Below are 18,731 nucleotides of genomic sequence, written 5' to 3' on the forward strand. Positions count from 1 at the left end.
CATGCATGCTGAGATATATATGATATAGGATGGATAGAAGTATATCATGCATGATGTCTAGGATGGATTTCATATGTATCACATGTTTAGGATAGATAATATGTGGTATATCACATGTGATCTATGTGTCTGCTATATGTTATATATAGTATATTGTCATATATTATACTTATATGTTACATATTATCCAAGCTCATATATATATAATATATGTTAAGCATATGGTAGGTACTTAAAGAATGCTAGTTGACTTGTACATATATATATATATATATATAGGTAAATACACATATATTTAATAAATACTAGTTTGTGTCTGTACATACATATATACACACACACATTTGTGCATTTATATACACCAGTTTTTTATATATGTGTGTGTATGTATATATATATGTATGTGTGTGTGTGTGTGTGTGTGTGTGTGTGTGTGTGTATATTCATAGAAGTAGATCTCTCAGTAGACTTGATGTGGATCAGGTTTCCATATCACTTTCTGGCCATTTCCAAATCATGCCAATATGCCAGCCCCACCCCCAGTTTCCAGCTCCTACTAGGGGCTCCTATAGGCATGTGAGCATGGTTTGGAAACATCCAGGAAGTGATGTGGAGATCTGATCCCTGGCAAGATTAAGCAAAAGCAAACCTATTAGAGCCCAGGACCTAGAAGCAGAGTCCAGGTGGCTCCAGTGGGAGGGATTTGAGGAAGATGACCAGACTGGAGATCACATGGACTTTGATAACATTGAGCTTGAACAATGCTTGTAATGGTCTGAAAAACAAAGATATAAGTGCTGAGAGAAAGTCTGGGGAAATAATGACTTTGTGTAATCAGTCAATGAAACATTAGACCCAAGGGACTTATAGAACTGACCCCTAATGAAATTATGTCTGTTAAATAGGGGGAAGAGGATCCTATGGTCATAATAGTGGAAAACCTGAGAATAAATCCAATTAGATGCTCTTATCAGTAGGTCCCCAGATGTTGCCTCCCTACCCCCCATGTGCACCCCTACCTTTGTCCACTTTCCATACCAAGTTAACCACTGGGCCAGTCCTTTCTCACTCCAAACATTCCTCAATAGATTCCTTTATTAATCTCAGGAAGGAGTCACAGGCATTCTTGTACTTCTGATGAGGAAGGAGTACTCTAAATCTACATAGAGCCCAATGCCTCAGCAACAGCAGAAGAGGAATAATCTGCATCTCAACTTTATTTCTTCTCTTCACCTAGAGATTCGTTGCCTTCTGCTGACATGATGGCTCCACCCGACCCTAGACAAATCCACATCACTTCCCGCTTGGGAGCATCAGTTCCACCTCATGTGAATATGCCCCACGTTCTGTCTAATGCTGTCTATCCAGGTCTGAGCGCAGGGATGTAGTCATGTTCAAAGTGACTGTGGGATCATGCCTATTGGTTACCAGGGTTTTCTTTTTCTTTTTTATTTTCCCATGGTTTTCAGTGGTTCAGTGGGTTTTTTCAATGGTTTTTAATGGTTTTATTTTCCCTTATGGTTCAATGATTTCAAAGGTTTTTTTTCCTCCAAAGGGAGTTGGTGGAAGGAGGGCAGTGAAGAGAAAATAAATATTTGTTAATTACAAAAAATAAAATAAATCACAAAGTACCTGTGGTATGTGGCTGCTTAGTAGAAGTTCACTGAAGGCTGTTAATAACAGTAACTATACTAGCTAAAAGGAAGGGAAAGACTCCATCATCCCTTTTGTCCTTTTCTTAGAACTTGATAACTATATCAGATACCAAATGTCCAAGTTCTTGCTCTTATTATTAACTAGAGAGGTTACTATGGTCATAAGATCAGGGAGACAGAGCACTGGACTTGGAGTTAGGAAGACGGGTTCAAATCCTGAGTCTGAGCCCCTGGACAAGCCACTAACTTCTCTGTGCCTATTTCAACTGTTGAATGAGGGGTTGGATTCAATGATTTCCAAGGTCCCATCCAGCTTTAAATCTATGATCTCTTGAATAATTGTTGGTTGCTATAGGCTCCAGCCTCTGCTGTTGAAAGATGAAGGTACACCTAGAGAAACCTTTTGAGTGTTTCCTATTTGGAAAGCTCCCATTTTCATCAGTTAGCAGGTGTGACTGTAGAGCAGGAGGAGGGCAATCAATTTTAAAAAAAAGTTTAATGACCTTGGGCTATCCCCTCAGACTTCAAAGGCTCCTTTCACATTTTTTGCCTTTTGAAGGATGGAGGGAAAGCTATTTGAAAGAAAGAAAGAAAGAAAGAAAGAAAGAAAGAAAGAAACAAACAAACAAACAAAACAAACAAACAAACAAACAAACAAACAAACAAAGAAACAAAGAAAGAAACAAAGAGGAAGAAAAAGGAAGGAAGGGGAGGAAAAGGGAGAAAAGGGGAAGGAAGAGAAGAGAAAAAAGGGGAAGAAAGAATAGAAGGAAGCAAGGAAGGAAGGAAGGAAAAAAGAAAGAAAAGAAATAGAAAGAAATAAGAGGAAAGAGGGAAGGGAAGGGAAAGGAAGGAAAGGGAAGGGAAGGGAAAGGAAAGGAAAACCCCAGAAGATTTTATCCTCCTATCCCATAACCAATAAGATGCTAAGGCCACCACACTGCTGGGAGGATGGCCCACCACATTGTTAGGCAGACTTTGGCCTCTTTTCTGTTGACACATCACAAATTGCTTCTGCAGCCATATTTTCTTTTTGCATGTTCCATTGTGTATTACTCACTTTGAGCTTGGTATGGTTTTGCTTTTCAGGATACAGCTTTCTGCAGCAAGAATCCATGGAAGCAGTGGCCAGAAGGCAGGAGTTGGTGCAGAAACAGAATCTAGCCAGGTGGGTGACTGAATGGTGGTACCTGTGATTCTGTAGGTGGTGAGGAATGTACCTGCCCAAGGCCAGTGGTTACTCACATGAATGTAGACTTGGGAGTTCCAGTTGACTTGGGAGGGAATTACCGCAGATGATTTTGCAATTCATTTTAACACCTCCGTGTCTCTCAGCCAAATTCCAGACTTGGCGGTCCCTCTTCAAGCCTAAAATGCTTCAGGGAGATTTTATTTCAGCCTTGAAGAGCACGTCCCTGGTTCCCCAGAGCCCCTCACTCATGGTGGCTGGAGAAAGAGACAGTCGAGACTAGACAAGGGCAGTAGTTCTCAAAGTATTGACTGGTCACAGATGAGAGGAGTAGGTACATCATCAGCTTCACTTAACCCTCAGGAGCCCAGAGGAATGACTCCTGTGAAAAAATAGAGTAAACAAAAAATACCATGCGGCCCTTTGTCCCACCCTGATAACAACTGGAAGATTGCATTGTTGTGACTTCTAATTAATATTATTTTGTTGATTAACTAAGGTCCTCACATTTCCTTCAAAGAATTCTTTTAAATTTCTTTTATTTTAAAAGCTTTATTTGCCAGCAAGCATTCTGGTGGTTTTACAACTCATCTCTTGTCCTAGGATTTTAATTCTTCCCTTGATGTACTGCAGAGCCCACTAGAAAAAACACAAAACCAATCAATGCAGAGAGACTGTGTCTGACAACATGTACAGCATTCTGTACCCATAGGTACCCACCTCTTTATCAAGAGGAAGGACATGAGCGTCATCATCAGTTTCTCCGTCATTAAAATTAGTCATTAAAGTTAATCAGAGTTCACTGATCTGCATAATGACCGATAACAATTCCAGAGGACTCAAAATGAAGCATCCTACCCACCTCCTGATAGAGATGTGATGGAGTCAGAGAACAGACTAACACATTTTGGGGGAGAGGTGTGGGGGGAAGATACATGGCCAGTATGGGAGTCTGTTTTACTTGATTGTACATGTTTGCAACAGGGATTCGTTTTTTTTTTTTTGCTTCTTCATTGTGGGGATGAGGGGAGGAGAGGAAGTGGGAGGGAGAGAATGTGGATCTGAAAATTAAAAAATGTAATTAAAAAAATTAATCAGTGTTCAGCTGACATTTAGTGCTATTTTAATTTGCATTCTATAGTTGTAACACTCTCTCTAGGCTACTTTCCCAGAGTGTGTCTGCTCCCCTTGGGTTCTTGGGACCCTGTGGGTCTGGACCTCCCAGGATTCTAGCTCACAAGCCTTTGCTGGTATGCTTCCCTTTAGCACTCAGCCAGTAGATACAATTATTTCTTGGCAAAAGTACTTCCTAAAATGGCATAGTAAGATCAGGAGCTATAAAATATTCCTACCTGGGGCTTAGTCCCAGAAAAAAGTTCATACAGCAATTTCCTTCCTTCTTCTCTTGGGGAGAGGCCCTAGAGGTGTAGAATATTGCACATATTGTCACATATAGCAGATTCGTTTGCTGGTTTTGCTGAATTGGTTATTTGTCTTTTTTTTTTCATCTTTCTTAGAAAGGATAAGTCATTGGGTAGGGGAAGAAGAGTGATATATTCCAAAATTTAGGTGGCAATATAGATAAGATATTGGACCTGGAGTCAGTAAGACATGTTTACTAGCCCTGGACAAGTCATCTAACTTGTGTGCCTCAATTTTCTCCTATGGAAAATGAAAATAAAAACAGCACCTACTTCCCAGGAATGCTTTGATGGTCAAATGAGATACAGTGCTTTGAAAACTTTGAAGTGCTATATAAATGCTAGCTATCATTACTATTATTATTAAAAGATTTTTTAAAATTAGATTTTTTTTTCTAAAAACACAAAACAACACCCACTTCCAGCAGTTTTAAAATTTTTAAAGATTAACCTGTGACAATGGTCAATCCCTAAACCCTGTCCTCATAGTGCCAGCTTCTTTTTTTTTTCTAGGTAATAGGGTTAAATGACTTGCTCAGGCTCACACAGCTAGTTAGCGTCAAAGGTCTGAGGCCAGATTTGAACTCAGGTCCTCCTGACTCTAGGGCCGATGCTCTATCCACTGTACCACCTCACTCCCCCCATAGTGCCTGCTTCTCAAACAAGGCTTTTCTATACCAGCAGTATAGTTCCCACCATACAAGAGAATGTCTTGTGATTGCCCAGTGAAGTCCATTGGAAGGATTCCTCCCCTATGACTCTGTAGGAGTTCAGCTATAACAAACCTAATAAAATTTAAGTAATAAGTAGAAGGCTGCCAGATAGGGCTTTATCTTGGGAGGAGTAGGTGTTTGTATTTTGGATGAGCAGTTGGCTCTTCAAACTCTATTTCTAATACTTCTGTTGGGTTGTGTGTGAGTTTGTGGTTTTCTTCTTGCATCTTTAGGATGGAGATGGAAATGGGCACCATTTTTCAACAAAGAGAGATAGGAAAAGCTCAGCATAAAGGACTGATGGGTTTGGGTTTGGAGACATCATTCCTGTACCAACATGGTATCCCAACAAGCCCAGGTGCATTCCAAGGAAGGAACAAGTTTCCTGAAATGCATCTTCCCAATGACCTCTATGTCCACAGAAGCTCTCTGGATGACCTGCATGGTAACACCAGGCTAATGACAACTGGTCCATACCCACCAGTCAGTAGCTGGCAAAAAGAGAAGGGTCGCCGGCTAGGGAGAAGAGTGGGAAATCATAAAGCTTCCGGTTGTAATGCCAGGAGTTCCAAAAACCAAGAGGAAGACAGAAATCCAGATCAGATTCTCACAGTTTCAGCTGCAGAAAAAGAGGATAAGAAAGACCTTGACACTGAACCACACCCTAAATATGAGCCAAGCCAAAGCAATGGGGAACCAGCCACTGTGCCCACCAAGAGTCTCAAGGAACATGAGCACAGCCCCCAAAAATCCTGTGAAGAGCGCGGTTGGTCCATTGAAACAAATGACAGTGGTGGTGGGAATGCAAAGGATTCATGTCATTCTTCAACAACCTCTGATGAAAGATATCTTTTTCAATCACCAGTCTCCCTCCCTCCCCTGCCATATGGATTTCCAGTCCTCAACAACAGCTCATTCTTCCCTCCAGGTTTGTAAGTCTCTTCAATTACAGTTTAAGAATGCTATAATTTTGCTTTCCTCTTTCCTTTTCTTAATCCCATTCATGAAGCAAGAGGATCTGATTCAGGCAAGCAAGCATTTAGGGTGGGTTCTTTCAAGTAAATTACATGAAATTCAATGACCTCTTAAATCTATGTTCAGTTGCGATGACTGTTTTGTTTCCTAAACCTATCCTAATGAATGGTTTCCTAGTAGCTAGGTGTCATGTAAGGCAGTCCAATATAGTAGTGGAGAGAATACTGGGTTCAGAGCAGGGTTTCTTAATCTGGAGTCCCATAGGGGATTGTAGATAGATTTCAGGAGGTCTGTGAGCTTGGATGGTTAAAAAAATATATATATATATACTTTATTTTTACTAATTTTTGTTTGTAGTCCTACATATTTGCTTCATAATCCTTTGTATTTTATTTATTTAAAGATATTTGAATTAAATTTTAACTAAATTCAAAAATTAATGAATGTGAATTTAATTTGAATTTGAATTAAATTAAGATTTTTAAAAAAAATTCTGAAAAGGGGTCCATAGTCTTTGCCAGACTGCCAAAAGGGTTCTTAACCAAAAACAGGTTAATAATAGCTGGTTTAGAGTCTGAAGATCAGGAGTTGAACTCTGGCTCTGCCAGTGACAACTCATATGACATTGGACAAGTCACTTCCCTTCTTTGGGCCTCAGTTTTTTTATCTGTAAAATGGGAGATCATGAAATCATAGCTTGAGAGATGGCCAGGGACCTTAGAGACATTGAGTCTAACCCATTCCTTTTACAGATGGGGAGCTGGTCTAGATGCTTTTAAAGTCCCCTCTAGCTTTCCTCTATCCATCCCATGACCAATGTGAATAAATAAGATGAAATCTACTGGAGATTAGGTTTTCATTGATTGTGCCTGGGGATCCCACCCTGGCATAACTTTTCCCCAACAGGTGCAAGATGCTTGTCAAGGAGATATAGTGAATATTTAGTAAATAACTATATTACCCTATTGAAATTAATCTATTTTATTTATTTGCATATGCATAACAAACTCTAGAACTGATTCCCTTTTATATTGAATAGAAAGTACACTAAGATTTATTTAAAGATCTACCATGTAGTACAGGGACCAAAAAAGGGTGGGGACCCCCAGATTATACTGATTCCCTATCTGGAGCCACTGCTTCACCTAAGCAGAGAGGTGCCTTTCATCAGCTATCCAATGAACTTTCCTTTTCTAGTGCCAATGGTTTACTCCCTCAAAAGCCAAATTAGGCATAGGGGGTTAATTCCCTGGTTTTTCTCCCATTAAAAAACAAAAACAAAAAAAAACACTTGATACTATTAAAAATTAAGAAGCTATGAAATCCATTCCCTTGATAGTAAGTATCATACTCATGTATATTCTAAACAAAGAATATGAGAAGAAATAAATGAAGCCTAGACAGGGGTGACAATGAAATATAATCAGAATTCTTCTCATTTTCTGGCTAAGTGACTTGCAACTCCTGAAATTCTGAGGTTGACTATTAGGGAAGGATGTTAACTCCTTCAGACAATATTGTCTGTGTAAAGTGTACAAATAAATGCCAAGTGATCCGCAAGAGAGAGGAAGTGTGGGGCAGATGAGATAATTCAGGGTTTGGAGGCAGGAAAGAACAGAATTTGCATCTGATTGCTGATATGTTATCATTGGTCAAGGATCCTTAACCTATTTGTGCATCCTCAACCCCTTGGGCAGTCTGGTCAAGCCTATGGATTCCTCAGAATAATGTTCTTTTAAATTTTTTTTTAGTTTTTTTTTTTTTGTGAGGCAACAATGGGGTTAAGTGACTTGCCCAGGGTCACCCAGCTACTGAGTGTAGAGGTCAGATTTGAACTCAGGGAGATGAGTCTTCCTGACTGTAGACCCAGCGTTCTATGCACTATGGCATCATCTTAGCTGCGCAATCAGTGACTTGGGTTCAAATTCTGTCTCTGCCATTTACTACCCATGTAACCCTGGGAAAATCACTTATTTATCTGGGCCTCAGTTTCCTTATCTGTCAAATGCGGGTGTTGGTCTAGAAAGCCTATAAGGTGCCTTCCAGCTCTAAATTTTTTATTATTCTGTGTCCTACCATGTTCGAAGAAATGTGCTGAGCAATGGGGGATACAGAAATAGACAAGGCACAGGCCCTGCCCTCATGGAGTTTACAATTTAATAAGGGAATGCAACACATAAAGCAATAGCTATAATACAAAATATTCCAATCAATTTGGATCTCTCCTCCAGTGAAGCAGATTGAGACCCATCCAAGCTTGCTTGTCTGCCATGGATACAATAAACTAATGCCATATTTCTTTAAAGATATAACTGCAATAACTTTGTTCAATGGCTCTCTAGGGTCATTACTATTAGAGCATTATATAAAACAGATCAAGAGCAATCTGATAGGAGGGATAAGGGGAAAAGTAATGGAAAGTGTGGTGCTTAGTTTCAGCCACTGTAGACTTATAGCTAGAAGGTCTCATAGCCTGAGGGGGTGTGTGTGTGTGTGTGTGTGTGTGTGTGTGTGTGTGTGTGTGTGGAGAGAGAGAAAGAGGGAGAGAGAGAGAGAGAGAGAGAGAGAGAGAGAGAGAGAGAGAGAGAGAGAGAGAGAGAGGAGGAAGAAGAAGAAGAAGAAGAAGAAGAAGAAGAAGAAGAAGAAGAAGAAGAAGAAGAGGGAGAGAAGGAACAAGGGAAAAAGTGGAAGAAAAAGAATACTTTTTCAGAAAATTGTGTAATGGGCACACACTGGCCAGGTTGCAAATAATAATTTTGGCAGTGAGTACAGTGGAGAGGGAGAGAGAGGTTTGCCTCTGACACATACCAGCTGGGTGAGCCTGGGCAAGACATTTAACCCCTGAGGGCCCCAGGCACCTGCCTAAGACAGGGGCTCCTGATGTTTTTCTGTATCATTGGGCCCTTCTGAAGTGTGATGAAGCCTCTGGATCCTTTCCCAGAATCATATATTTAAATGCATAAAATAAGATGCATAGGCTTACAAAGGAAACCAATTAGACTGGAAATAAATCCATCATTTTTTTCCCGTCCAAGTCCATAGACCCCAGTTTAAGAACTCTTTCTCTAAGACTAAATTGCAGAATGGTTACCCATCAGTATAGATGCAGACCCCCTCCACTAACAAAACCTCGGGTCTGGTTAAAAAAAAAAAAGAGTAAGAAAGATTATTCTGGAAATAGTCAGTAAGATGGATTGGCAGGAGGAGAGAATGTTGGTGGGAAGACCTGTAAATCTATCAGTCAATCAATAATCATGAACTAAGTTCCTACTGTGTGCCAGGCACTTTTTCTGAGTGCTGGGGATACAAAGACAAGAGTGAATACTCCCTGCCGTTGAGGAGCTTCCATTCTAACACGGGAGACAATGTATACATATACGACTGCAGGAAGAAGGGCTGGACCCATGATTTCATTGTTAGAAGGAGCTCTCATCTGTAGACATTCCTTCTACCAATACAGCTCATCACCCCCGTGTGTGTGTGTGTGTGTGTGTGTGTGTGTGTGTGTGTGTGTGTGTGTGTGTATGTATCTATGTACATATATGGAGACACACACTCACAAAAGGAATACAAGGTGGATTTTTTGAGTAGGGAGGGCACTAGCAGCTGGGAAGATCTGGAAAGACTTTACTTAATATAGTCCTTGAGATGAGTCTTGAAGGAAACCGTGCATTAGAAGAGGAAGAGGTGAGAAGGGAGTTTATTCTATGTATGGGGGACATCTACTGCAAGGACGAAGAGATGGGAAATGAAACCCCATGTGTGACGAACAGCAGACAGGTTAGTATGGGTGGGCAACCTGCAGCCTCGAGGCCACACGTGGCCTTCTGGGTCCTTGGGTGTGGTCTTTGGACTGAGTCCAAGTTTTACAGAACAAATCCTTTTATTAAGAATTTAATAAAATCCTTATATATTGTATAATAGCATATTATTCATATAATATAATATAATAAACATATAATAAAATCCTTCCACCCCTGGACTAGACTAATACAGAAGGGAAAGTAACATGTGGAACATTGGGAAAGGTAGAAAGGGGCCATTGGGCAGCTGGATGGCACCATAGTACACAGAGTACCAGGCTCAGAGTTAGGAAGACTCATCTTCCCATATTCAGATCACTTACTGGCTACGTGACCCTGGGCAAGTCACTTAACCCCGTTTGCCTCAGTTTCCTCATTTATAAAATGAGCTGGAGAAGGAAATGGCAAAGCATTCCAGTATCTTTGCCAAGAAAACCCCAAATGGGCTAATGAAGAGTCAGACATGACTGAACAACCATAACAACAAAAGAAAGGGGCCAGGTTGTAAAGACTTTAAATCCAAATGGAGGATTTCACATTTGATCCTAGAGGTAACAGAGAGCCATTGTATTTACTGAGTAGAGGATTCTAGGCAGGGGTCAATGAAGGCCTGACTAACATGGTACAATGAAATTATGAGAAGAGGACAGCCTCCAGGAAAAGTTGTAGAGATGGAACTGATAAAACAAACAAAGAAAAAAGCCAACAACCTTCAATAACTCATTCCTTATGTGTAGCTAAATGTAGAGTTCTTTGGAGACTCATCACCTAAATGACCCTAGAGTGAGAAACGTTTGGCCGTGGGAACTCTTTAAACCACTTACTACGTCAGAGAAGGGTTGAGATCTGTAGTGGTGGAGAGAATACTCACACCACCAAAAGCATAGTTTAAAAGTTTAAATGTTAACTGCTCTCTGCCCCAATTTCCTCATCTGTAAAATGGGGATAATAATAGCACTAGATTTGCAAGATTATCATGAGAATCAAATGATATAACATACAGAAATTGGTTTATAAATTTTAAAGTGATATACAAATGTCAGCTATTATTATTATAGTAATATGCTACTTCAAGGTGCCTTTCTGACAGCAATAATGAAATGGTTACAATCTCTCTCCCCCTACGATTGGAATAAGCTTTTATTTCCTCAATGCTTGTTTCCTGAAGCAGACAATATGGCCTTTGCTTTTACATTACATCACACTTTCCACTTGTGTGTGAGTCTTGACTCTATAATCTGATCAAAAGATCGTCCGGGGTTTGGACTACATAATGTATTCCCTTAGTGTTCCCTACACATCCTACCATAGTACAGAGAATATAGATTAGTCGATTTTTTGTTGGCTGAGTGAGTGAGGGAAGGACTGCAGAGGCATGGAATAGAGGTCCTGATGGTCTTGATGCATGTGCAAGCAGCAATATCAAAAGAGAGAGCAGCATTGTTGGTAGAATTGTGAACTGATCCAGCCATTCTGGAGAACAATTTGGAACTATGCCCAAAGGGCTATAAAACTGTGCATACCCTTTGACCCAGCAATACCACTACCAGGTCTGTATCCCAAAAAGATCATAAAGAAGGCAAAAGGACTCACATGTACAAAAATATTGATATCCCCTCTTTTTGTGGTGGCAAGGAATTGGAAATCAAGGCGATGTCCATCAATTGGGGAATGGCTGAGCAAGTTGTGGTATATGAATGTAATGGAATACTGTTGTTCCATAAGAAATGATAAGCAGGTGGATTTCAGGAAAACCTGGAAAGACTTGTATGGACTGATGCTGAGTGAATTGAGAAGAACCAGAAGAACATTGTACACAGTAATAGCAACACTGTGTGATGACCAACTCTGATAGACTTAGCTCTTCTCAGCAATGCAATGATCTAAGACAATTCCAGAAGACTCAATGCAAAATGCTGTCCACATCCAAAGAAAGAATTACGGAGTCTGAATAAAGATCGAAGCACACTATTTGCTCTTGTTTTTCCTTTCTTGTGGTTTTTCTCATTTGTTTCTTCTTTGACAACATGACCAATGTGGAAATATGTTTAATATGATTGTATATGTATAGTCTATATCAGAGTGCATGCCATCTTGGGGAGGGGGATGGAAAGGAGGGGAAAATTTTAGAATTTAAAATCTTACAAAAGTGAATATTGAAAACTCAAAATAAATAGTTTTTTAAAAGTTTAGATGTTTAAAAGTAGAGCTTTGTAAACTTACTTAACTCCATGAATTTAGTTTTTCAATATTTTAGCTATATTTCAACATAATTGGTTTCCTTTGTAATGCTATTTAGTTTAATTTATGCATCTAGACATATTATTCTGACATGAGATCCATAGGCTGAATTGGATGGCCAAAGGAGACCATGATGCACAAAAAGATGTGTGATGTTTAAAAAGTTCAAGAGACATAGTTTATGGGCAATTAAGTCATTTTATTAATAAAAAGGTCAGTGACACTCTCGAATGCCAAAGACCAATCATGGTGGCAGGCTAGCAGTTTGTGTGCCTTTGGGTGTTCCTGAGAATGAATATTAAGATGAGATGAGGGCTCATTCTAATGAGGGTGTTGCGAGTACTAACTTGGATCACCCACATCTAGCTCAAAGAGACTTACCAATATACATATCAAAGAGGGAATCCACTTCTACTCCAGACCTATCTGACCAAACACAATGAACAGGAATCCACCCATTCACCTAGACTTAGAATCTTGTCTTTGATTAGATCTTAGCCTGGGTAAGTCTTTGCCCAAGATTGCTTACACTGGTTGATTTCTGAATGAGGAAGTGGAAAACCCTTTAGTCCTAATTAGATAATTAGTTATTAAATACAAGAGAGAAATAAGTATTTCTCTCCAGTGAGAACTCCCATTTTAAAGTATGTGAGACCATGATAGTGGTGAGTGAGGTATGTATATGTGTATTTTTTAAAAAACACTATACTCAACTTGTCATTTTCCTTATAAAATGTATCTTTCATCACAAAAGAATATCTTTTCCATTTAAGTTTTATTGATCGTTTTTGTTTGCTACACTGCAGTTATTTTCTCTTCTTCATTCATTCACTTCTCTTCTTCATTTACACCTTTCCAAGAAATGAAGAAAACTGATTAATTATTACTAACAAAAAAACCTTTATCTGACAGCACAGGTAGGAAGCTGTTCCTGAAGCCCCCCACCTCTGATTTCATTGTATCACCATCTGTTCTCTGGGACCAAGATGGGTCATTGTAATTAATTTCTGTTCATTTCCTTTTCTCTTTAAAGGAATAGGTGATCTATTTTTAAATGGGGAAGATCTTTCTTCTGTTGAAGATATTCGGAAATGGGCCATAGATGATGTGTATGACTTCATTACGGGGCTCCCAGGTTGTTCAGACTATGCTCAGGTGACTTATTTTCTTTATTAAAATAAACTTAAGCTGGGCATGGGGGTATAAGATTGTAATCGTTGCCACCAGGGAAGCCAAGGCTAGTGGATTGCTTGAGCTGAGGAGATCTGAGACCCAGCAGGGCTAAGTTGATCAGGCGTCTGCACTGAACCCAGGGCCAATATGGTGAGCTTCCTGGGAGTAAGAAGCCAGTGGACTAGCTAAGGAGAGGTTGCCCTGCTGATCAATAGTGGGATCAGCCAGTAGATGGCCACTGAACCTCCAACCTGGGTAAGATAAGGAGACCCAATCTCTAACCTATCAGTCATTCAATAGGTAAATAGATAAAATAAATTTAAATACTATCTAACAACAAAGGAACTTTGAAATATATTTCTGATGACTTGTTTTTTAAACCCAGGATATTAGAAAAAGAAAAAATATATCTTTTCAAAGACACTTTTAATTATAAAATGAAGGGGCTGCATTAAATGGTCTAGAAGACTCTTCCAGGTCTAAACCTATGATCCTATTACATGTAGACATTATAATTTACCATAAATTTGATTCCTCTAATTACCCAGGAGGTTGTGTAAAAGCTAAGGTCAGTAAGGTTATCACTTAAGGAATATGGTTCCCAGGTACCTGTCATTGATGTGTTTACTCTCTCACTAGCTGAAAGAATCTGGCTTTAAGCACAACCTAGTAATAGTTCAGTGACTTTGGACTGCTCAAATACTCAAATGGAATTGTGAAATAGCTCATTTAGTCTGAAAAAGAAAAGGAAGCCATAGCAACATGATGGATGAGAAAAACACCGGATTCAGAGTCAGAGACTTGGTTTGGAATCTTGTCTTTGCTGCATATAGACTAATTGAACAAGTCTCTTCTTCCTCTTCTTCAATGACATCTAAGATCCTTGCCAGCTTAAAATCCTACAAAATCTACATAAAAGCCAAAGACATTAATGTTTTAAAAATTGATGCCTTTTGTTTTTACATCTCATTCGTTTTCAAGTAAGCCTTCCCCTCCCATAACAGTATAACAAGGAATTTTTAAAAAATTCGGTAAAACCAACACGTTGAACATCTGCCAGCACACAACTTACCACACCCCCAAGTCTTCCACCTCTCCAGCGAAGGGAGGGAGGCGCATTTTCCCATTTTTTTCTCTTATAATGACACAGCTTTGAATGAATAAGTGGGTGAAAAAGCATTTATTAAATGCTTACTATATACCAAGAATTGGGGATACAGATAGAAAAGTAAACTTCCTATTTTATCTTATTGTTTCCCCCCCCCAATATTAAAGGTCACACTATTACAAAAAATTGAAGAGGACCAGATGAGGGGCCTTTACAGCTGTGCCTTTTCAGGAATTCTTAACCAAACAAGGGGTAGAGGTGATCACAAAACTTAAAACAGCTTGGTTTGATTATTTGAAATTAGAAATTTTTTATAGAACAAAATCAATGCGACCAGCATCGAAAGAGGTCATGGTGGGGGGGGGGGAGAAATCTTTGCACAAAATATCTTTAATAAGGGCCAGATATCCAATATAGCAAGAGAACTATAACTGATGTATAAAACCAAGAGCCATTCTTTAATGTACAAGTGGTCAAAAGATGCAGAGTTTTTAAAGAGCTGGAGATTTTGATCCAGAAGGTGTATGAACATTTGATTAAGAACATTTCAGTAAGGTATATACCCAGGAAATTTTATTATTTTTTTGAAAGCAAATACATGGGATAAATTATTCATAAAACACATTTTTATTCAGCAAACCAAAGAAAGTAAAATTTAACTAAACTTTTCAAAAATCAACAACTGAATTTTACTTATTTTTTTTAACTTAGCCTATGAAGGCTCACAGTGAGGAATTCTCTCTACTAATGCTCATAGTAGGAACTCAGTAAGTGTTCTTTTGGTGGATTGAATACAGATTGATACCTTCTCTGCAATTTAAAATCTTAGATAGTTGCCAGAGTTTTGAGAGGTTAAATGTCTTGCCTAGAGTCACACAACCAACACGTGTCAGAGATAGGACTGGAACCCGGGTCTTTCTGACTCCAGGGCCAGGTCTCTATCCATTTTGTAACATTGCCTTTCATAGTTAGAAAAAAATACAAACTTTTAAAATGAGATATAAAATGCTAAATTTTCTTGAGACATTAGGGTGTGCCTAAGGACACATAATTATGCAGAAGATAAATATGCCTCCCAAACTATAAGAATTGAAATGTTATCTTACATTCATTCATTTCTGTAGAAATGAGTAAGATCTCTTAATTTAAATAATAACAGTTGATACTTACAGAACTCTTTTCAAAATACAGCCATCTTTCTTTACAATCACTCTCTGAGGTAGCCAGGACTAATGTTATCTAGGTTATATAGTCAGGGATATGGTAATTTTGAGGTGACCTGGCCAAATTTTTTCATTTTAGAGATTATTGGATCTAGCTTAAAAGGGACCATCACATCCAATCCCCTTATTTTACAATTGAAGAAACTGAGGCAGAGAGAAATGAAATGACTTAATACAGGTAGTAAGTAGCTGAGCCAACATTCCAATGAAGGAACTCTGATTCCAAATCCAGCATTCATTCCACCTCACCACACGGCCAAAAGACCTAGTTCCACCACTGGAACTAATAATTTCATTTCACTCTGCCTCAGTTTCCTCAATTGTAAAATAAGGGGATTGGATGTGATGGACCCTTTTAGAGCTAGATCGAATAATCTCTAAAATGAAGAAGTTTGGCCAGATCATGTCTAACGCCCCTCCCAGCTCTAATTCTAGGATCTAATGTAGTGAGTCTTAACGCACACCGTGATGAGGTTCACGAAGCTCCTTTCTCAATGCTTTGATCACAGGATGATGCTAGCAGTTTACCTTTTCCCCCAGCACAGCAGGAAAGGGTGTCTTCTTTGATGTCTCTGAAGCATTCAGGCCCCAGCTGTCTGAACTGTTTGGAGGAAAGTAGGAGTGGCTGTGTCCACTTCAAAGAGAGATTAACTAGACTGCTAGGAAAATCACAGGAAGGCCACTTGGGTAACTTAAGTCAAGTCAACAAGCTTTTGTTGAGTACTTACCATGTGCCAGGCACTAGGCTAAACACTGAGGATACAAAGAAAGTAAAAGGCAGTCCCTTCCTGCAAGAAGCTGGACGTGTAATGGGACAGACAACATGCAAATAACTGGATGATGAAAGATGAAGCTAGCTAGCCAGAGTGGATGGAAGGCACTCTGAGAGGGAAAGGCAGTAGCAGGTGAGAGTAGGATGGACAAAAGGATGAAATCACCTGGGTAGCTTCTTCCTTTTCCAGCCGCCCTAGAAATGCCCACGTGCCCAATATGATGAACAGAAAATACTGAACAGCAGGAAGTGAGCCAGAAGCCATTCTTCCTTCTGTTCGTTTGGGCAAAATAGTATCTTTGTGGTTCTCAAAGATGAAATTACTATGGACAAACCAAAATGACATTAAATAACACAAGAGACTATTGGACAGAGTAACGTGCATTTCTTTTTTTTTTTTAAGATATTTAGAGACCACGCAATTGATGGTGAAACCTTGCCTTTGCTCACAGAGGAGCATCTTTTGGACACTATGGGCTTAAAACTTGGACCAGCCCTAAAAATTCGTTCTCAGGTATAGTCACTTAGTAACACAGAATGTGAAGATAAATGACCCTTTTCACTCTTAATGTTTTATGAATGTTATCTTCTTATCAAAAGTCTTAGAAATTCATCATTCAGCAAATATAATCTGTGTTTTTCCTCTAAAGACCTACTTTGGGGGTTCTGGTTTGTTTGTTTGTTTGTTTGTTTTGCTATTTGAGAATATAGCATTTCATGTTTTAATGTTAATCCTGCACAAGCTATCTAACATGTTCCATATTTGCTAGAGATCTGATAAAACTTCCAATTTATTACTGAATAGTTACTGGCATCGCAGTGTAATGTACAGACAGGTGGCATCAAAGCCAGGAGGACGTGGATTCAAGTCTCACATCTAACACGTATTGGTCCTAGGGCTGGACGAGCTGATTATCTCCTTGGTGCTTTAGACAACTGTTTAAGACAGAAAAAGGTATGACTGGCAACTGAGGGTTTGCTATGCCAGTGAAATCACAGGTTCAGTTCCTTATCCTCATCCCTACTAGGGGAGTATTACAGATCAAGTATTATACATAAAACATTATATTATATAAAGAAATATATATGTAATAACTATTTTATAATAATAGTGTAAGATGTCTAGGTTGCTTAGTGGATAGAGTGCTGGACATGACAGTCAGGGAAACTCAAGTTCAAATATAGCCTCAGATACTTACCAGCTGTGGGACACTGAGCAAGTCACTTAGCTTCTATATGTCTCAGTTTCCTCATCTGTAAAATGGGTATAATGATAGCACATACATCTCAGAGTAGTTGTGAACATCAATGATATAATATTTGTAAAATGCTCACAAACCTTAAAGAGTTATATCTGGCTTCATTAAGAAAGGCATCATTTCCAGGAATAATGAGGTATATACACTGCCAGGTCAGAACACATCTAGAATATGATGTTCAGTTCCTGGTGTCAGCTTAAAGGATGAGATTGATAAGTTGGAAAGTGTTCAGAAGAGGGTAACCAGATTGATAAAGGGCCTTGAGTTCATGTTATATGGAAACTGATTGGAAGAATGGGGATACTTAGCCTGGAAAAGAGAATGTTTGGTAAAGATATGACAGCTATGTTTAATTATCCGAGGGTTAGTATCTAAGTATCTAAACACTGAAATATCCTGTATTATAGCTAAGGGTCAGGTGTGAAAGACTAATCATGTGTTTTCTTGAGTAATAATGAAGTTTTCTGAGAGTAAATGAGCCATTAATTAATATAATGGATAGGAGAATGATAGCTAAGGTAATTTCATATGAGACAGTCTGAGTTTCTCCACAGGAAAGAGATTAAACTTGTTTTGCTTGGCCCCCAGAGATCAGGACTTCCACATGAGTGGAAGCTAGAAAGAGGCAAATTTATGCTTGATAAAAGGAAAGATGTCCTGACAGTTAGGAGTTCTTCCAAAATGGAATTGGCTGCCTCAAGAGGTATTAAGTAGGCTTCCCCCCATGTTGAGGCTTCAAGAAGAACTAGCTGAATCCTTGTCAGACATGTTGTAGGGGATTTCTTTTTTCAGATATAATTGTACCAGATGGCTACAGATCCCTTCTGACTCAGAAATTCCATGATTCTGTGATCTGCAAAGATGATACACAACTGGAGAAATTGAACCACATTCATTTTTTAAATATCCTCATTACAAATGGAAACAGAAGACTTAAAGAAGACATAGAACCATAAGTGGACCACTCACAGACTCTCCTCAGAAAGGCAAATAAAGGATTGAGCAGCGCTTATGAAAGTTCCTTTTATCACGAAACCAAAGGCAAAAAGAAACAATCATTTCTCGGATACTTGCTTACCTTGTTTTTCAGTGCTTGTTAATGATAAATACATGCATACAGACCACCATGATAATCACAGGTTCATAGCTTCAGATCTGGAAGGTATGTCAAAGACCACGGAAAAGAATGAAGTAGCAGA

General features: G+C 39.0%; 1 protein-coding gene across 1 annotated transcript; it reads left to right on the top strand.

The window, feature by feature from the left end:
* Positions 1–1,262: 1,262 nt before the first annotated feature.
* SAMD7 (sterile alpha motif domain containing 7) lies at positions 1,263–16,793 on the top strand. Its single transcript, XM_020979940.2, has 5 exons — positions 1,263–1,368; positions 2,745–2,823; positions 5,401–5,744; positions 13,031–13,152; positions 16,677–16,793. The coding sequence occupies exons 1-5, from the start codon at positions 1,263–1,265 to the stop codon at positions 16,791–16,793; spliced, it is 768 nt and encodes a 255-aa protein (XP_020835599.2).
* Positions 16,794–18,731: the final 1,938 nt, after the last annotated feature.

This window comes from Phascolarctos cinereus, unplaced genomic scaffold, assembly GCF_003287225.1.
Source record: "Phascolarctos cinereus isolate Bilbo 61053 unplaced genomic scaffold, phaCin_HiC Scaffold_7;HRSCAF=346, whole genome shotgun sequence".
NCBI lineage: Eukaryota > Metazoa > Chordata > Mammalia > Diprotodontia > Phascolarctidae > Phascolarctos > Phascolarctos cinereus.

Bases quoted from the DNA above. Each gene is read 5' to 3' on its own strand.
- SAMD7 (XM_020979940.2), top strand. From the start codon at position 1,263: ATGGCTCCACCCGACCCTAGACAAATCCACATCACTTCCCGCTTGGGA. The intron at 5,745-13,030 runs GTTGGTCCATTG...TTCTCTTTAAAG, and splicing joins AAAATCCTGTGAAGAGCGCG to GAATAGGTGATCTATTTTTA. The intron at 13,153-16,676 runs GTGACTTATTTT...TTTTTTTTTAAG, and splicing joins GTTGTTCAGACTATGCTCAG to ATATTTAGAGACCACGCAAT.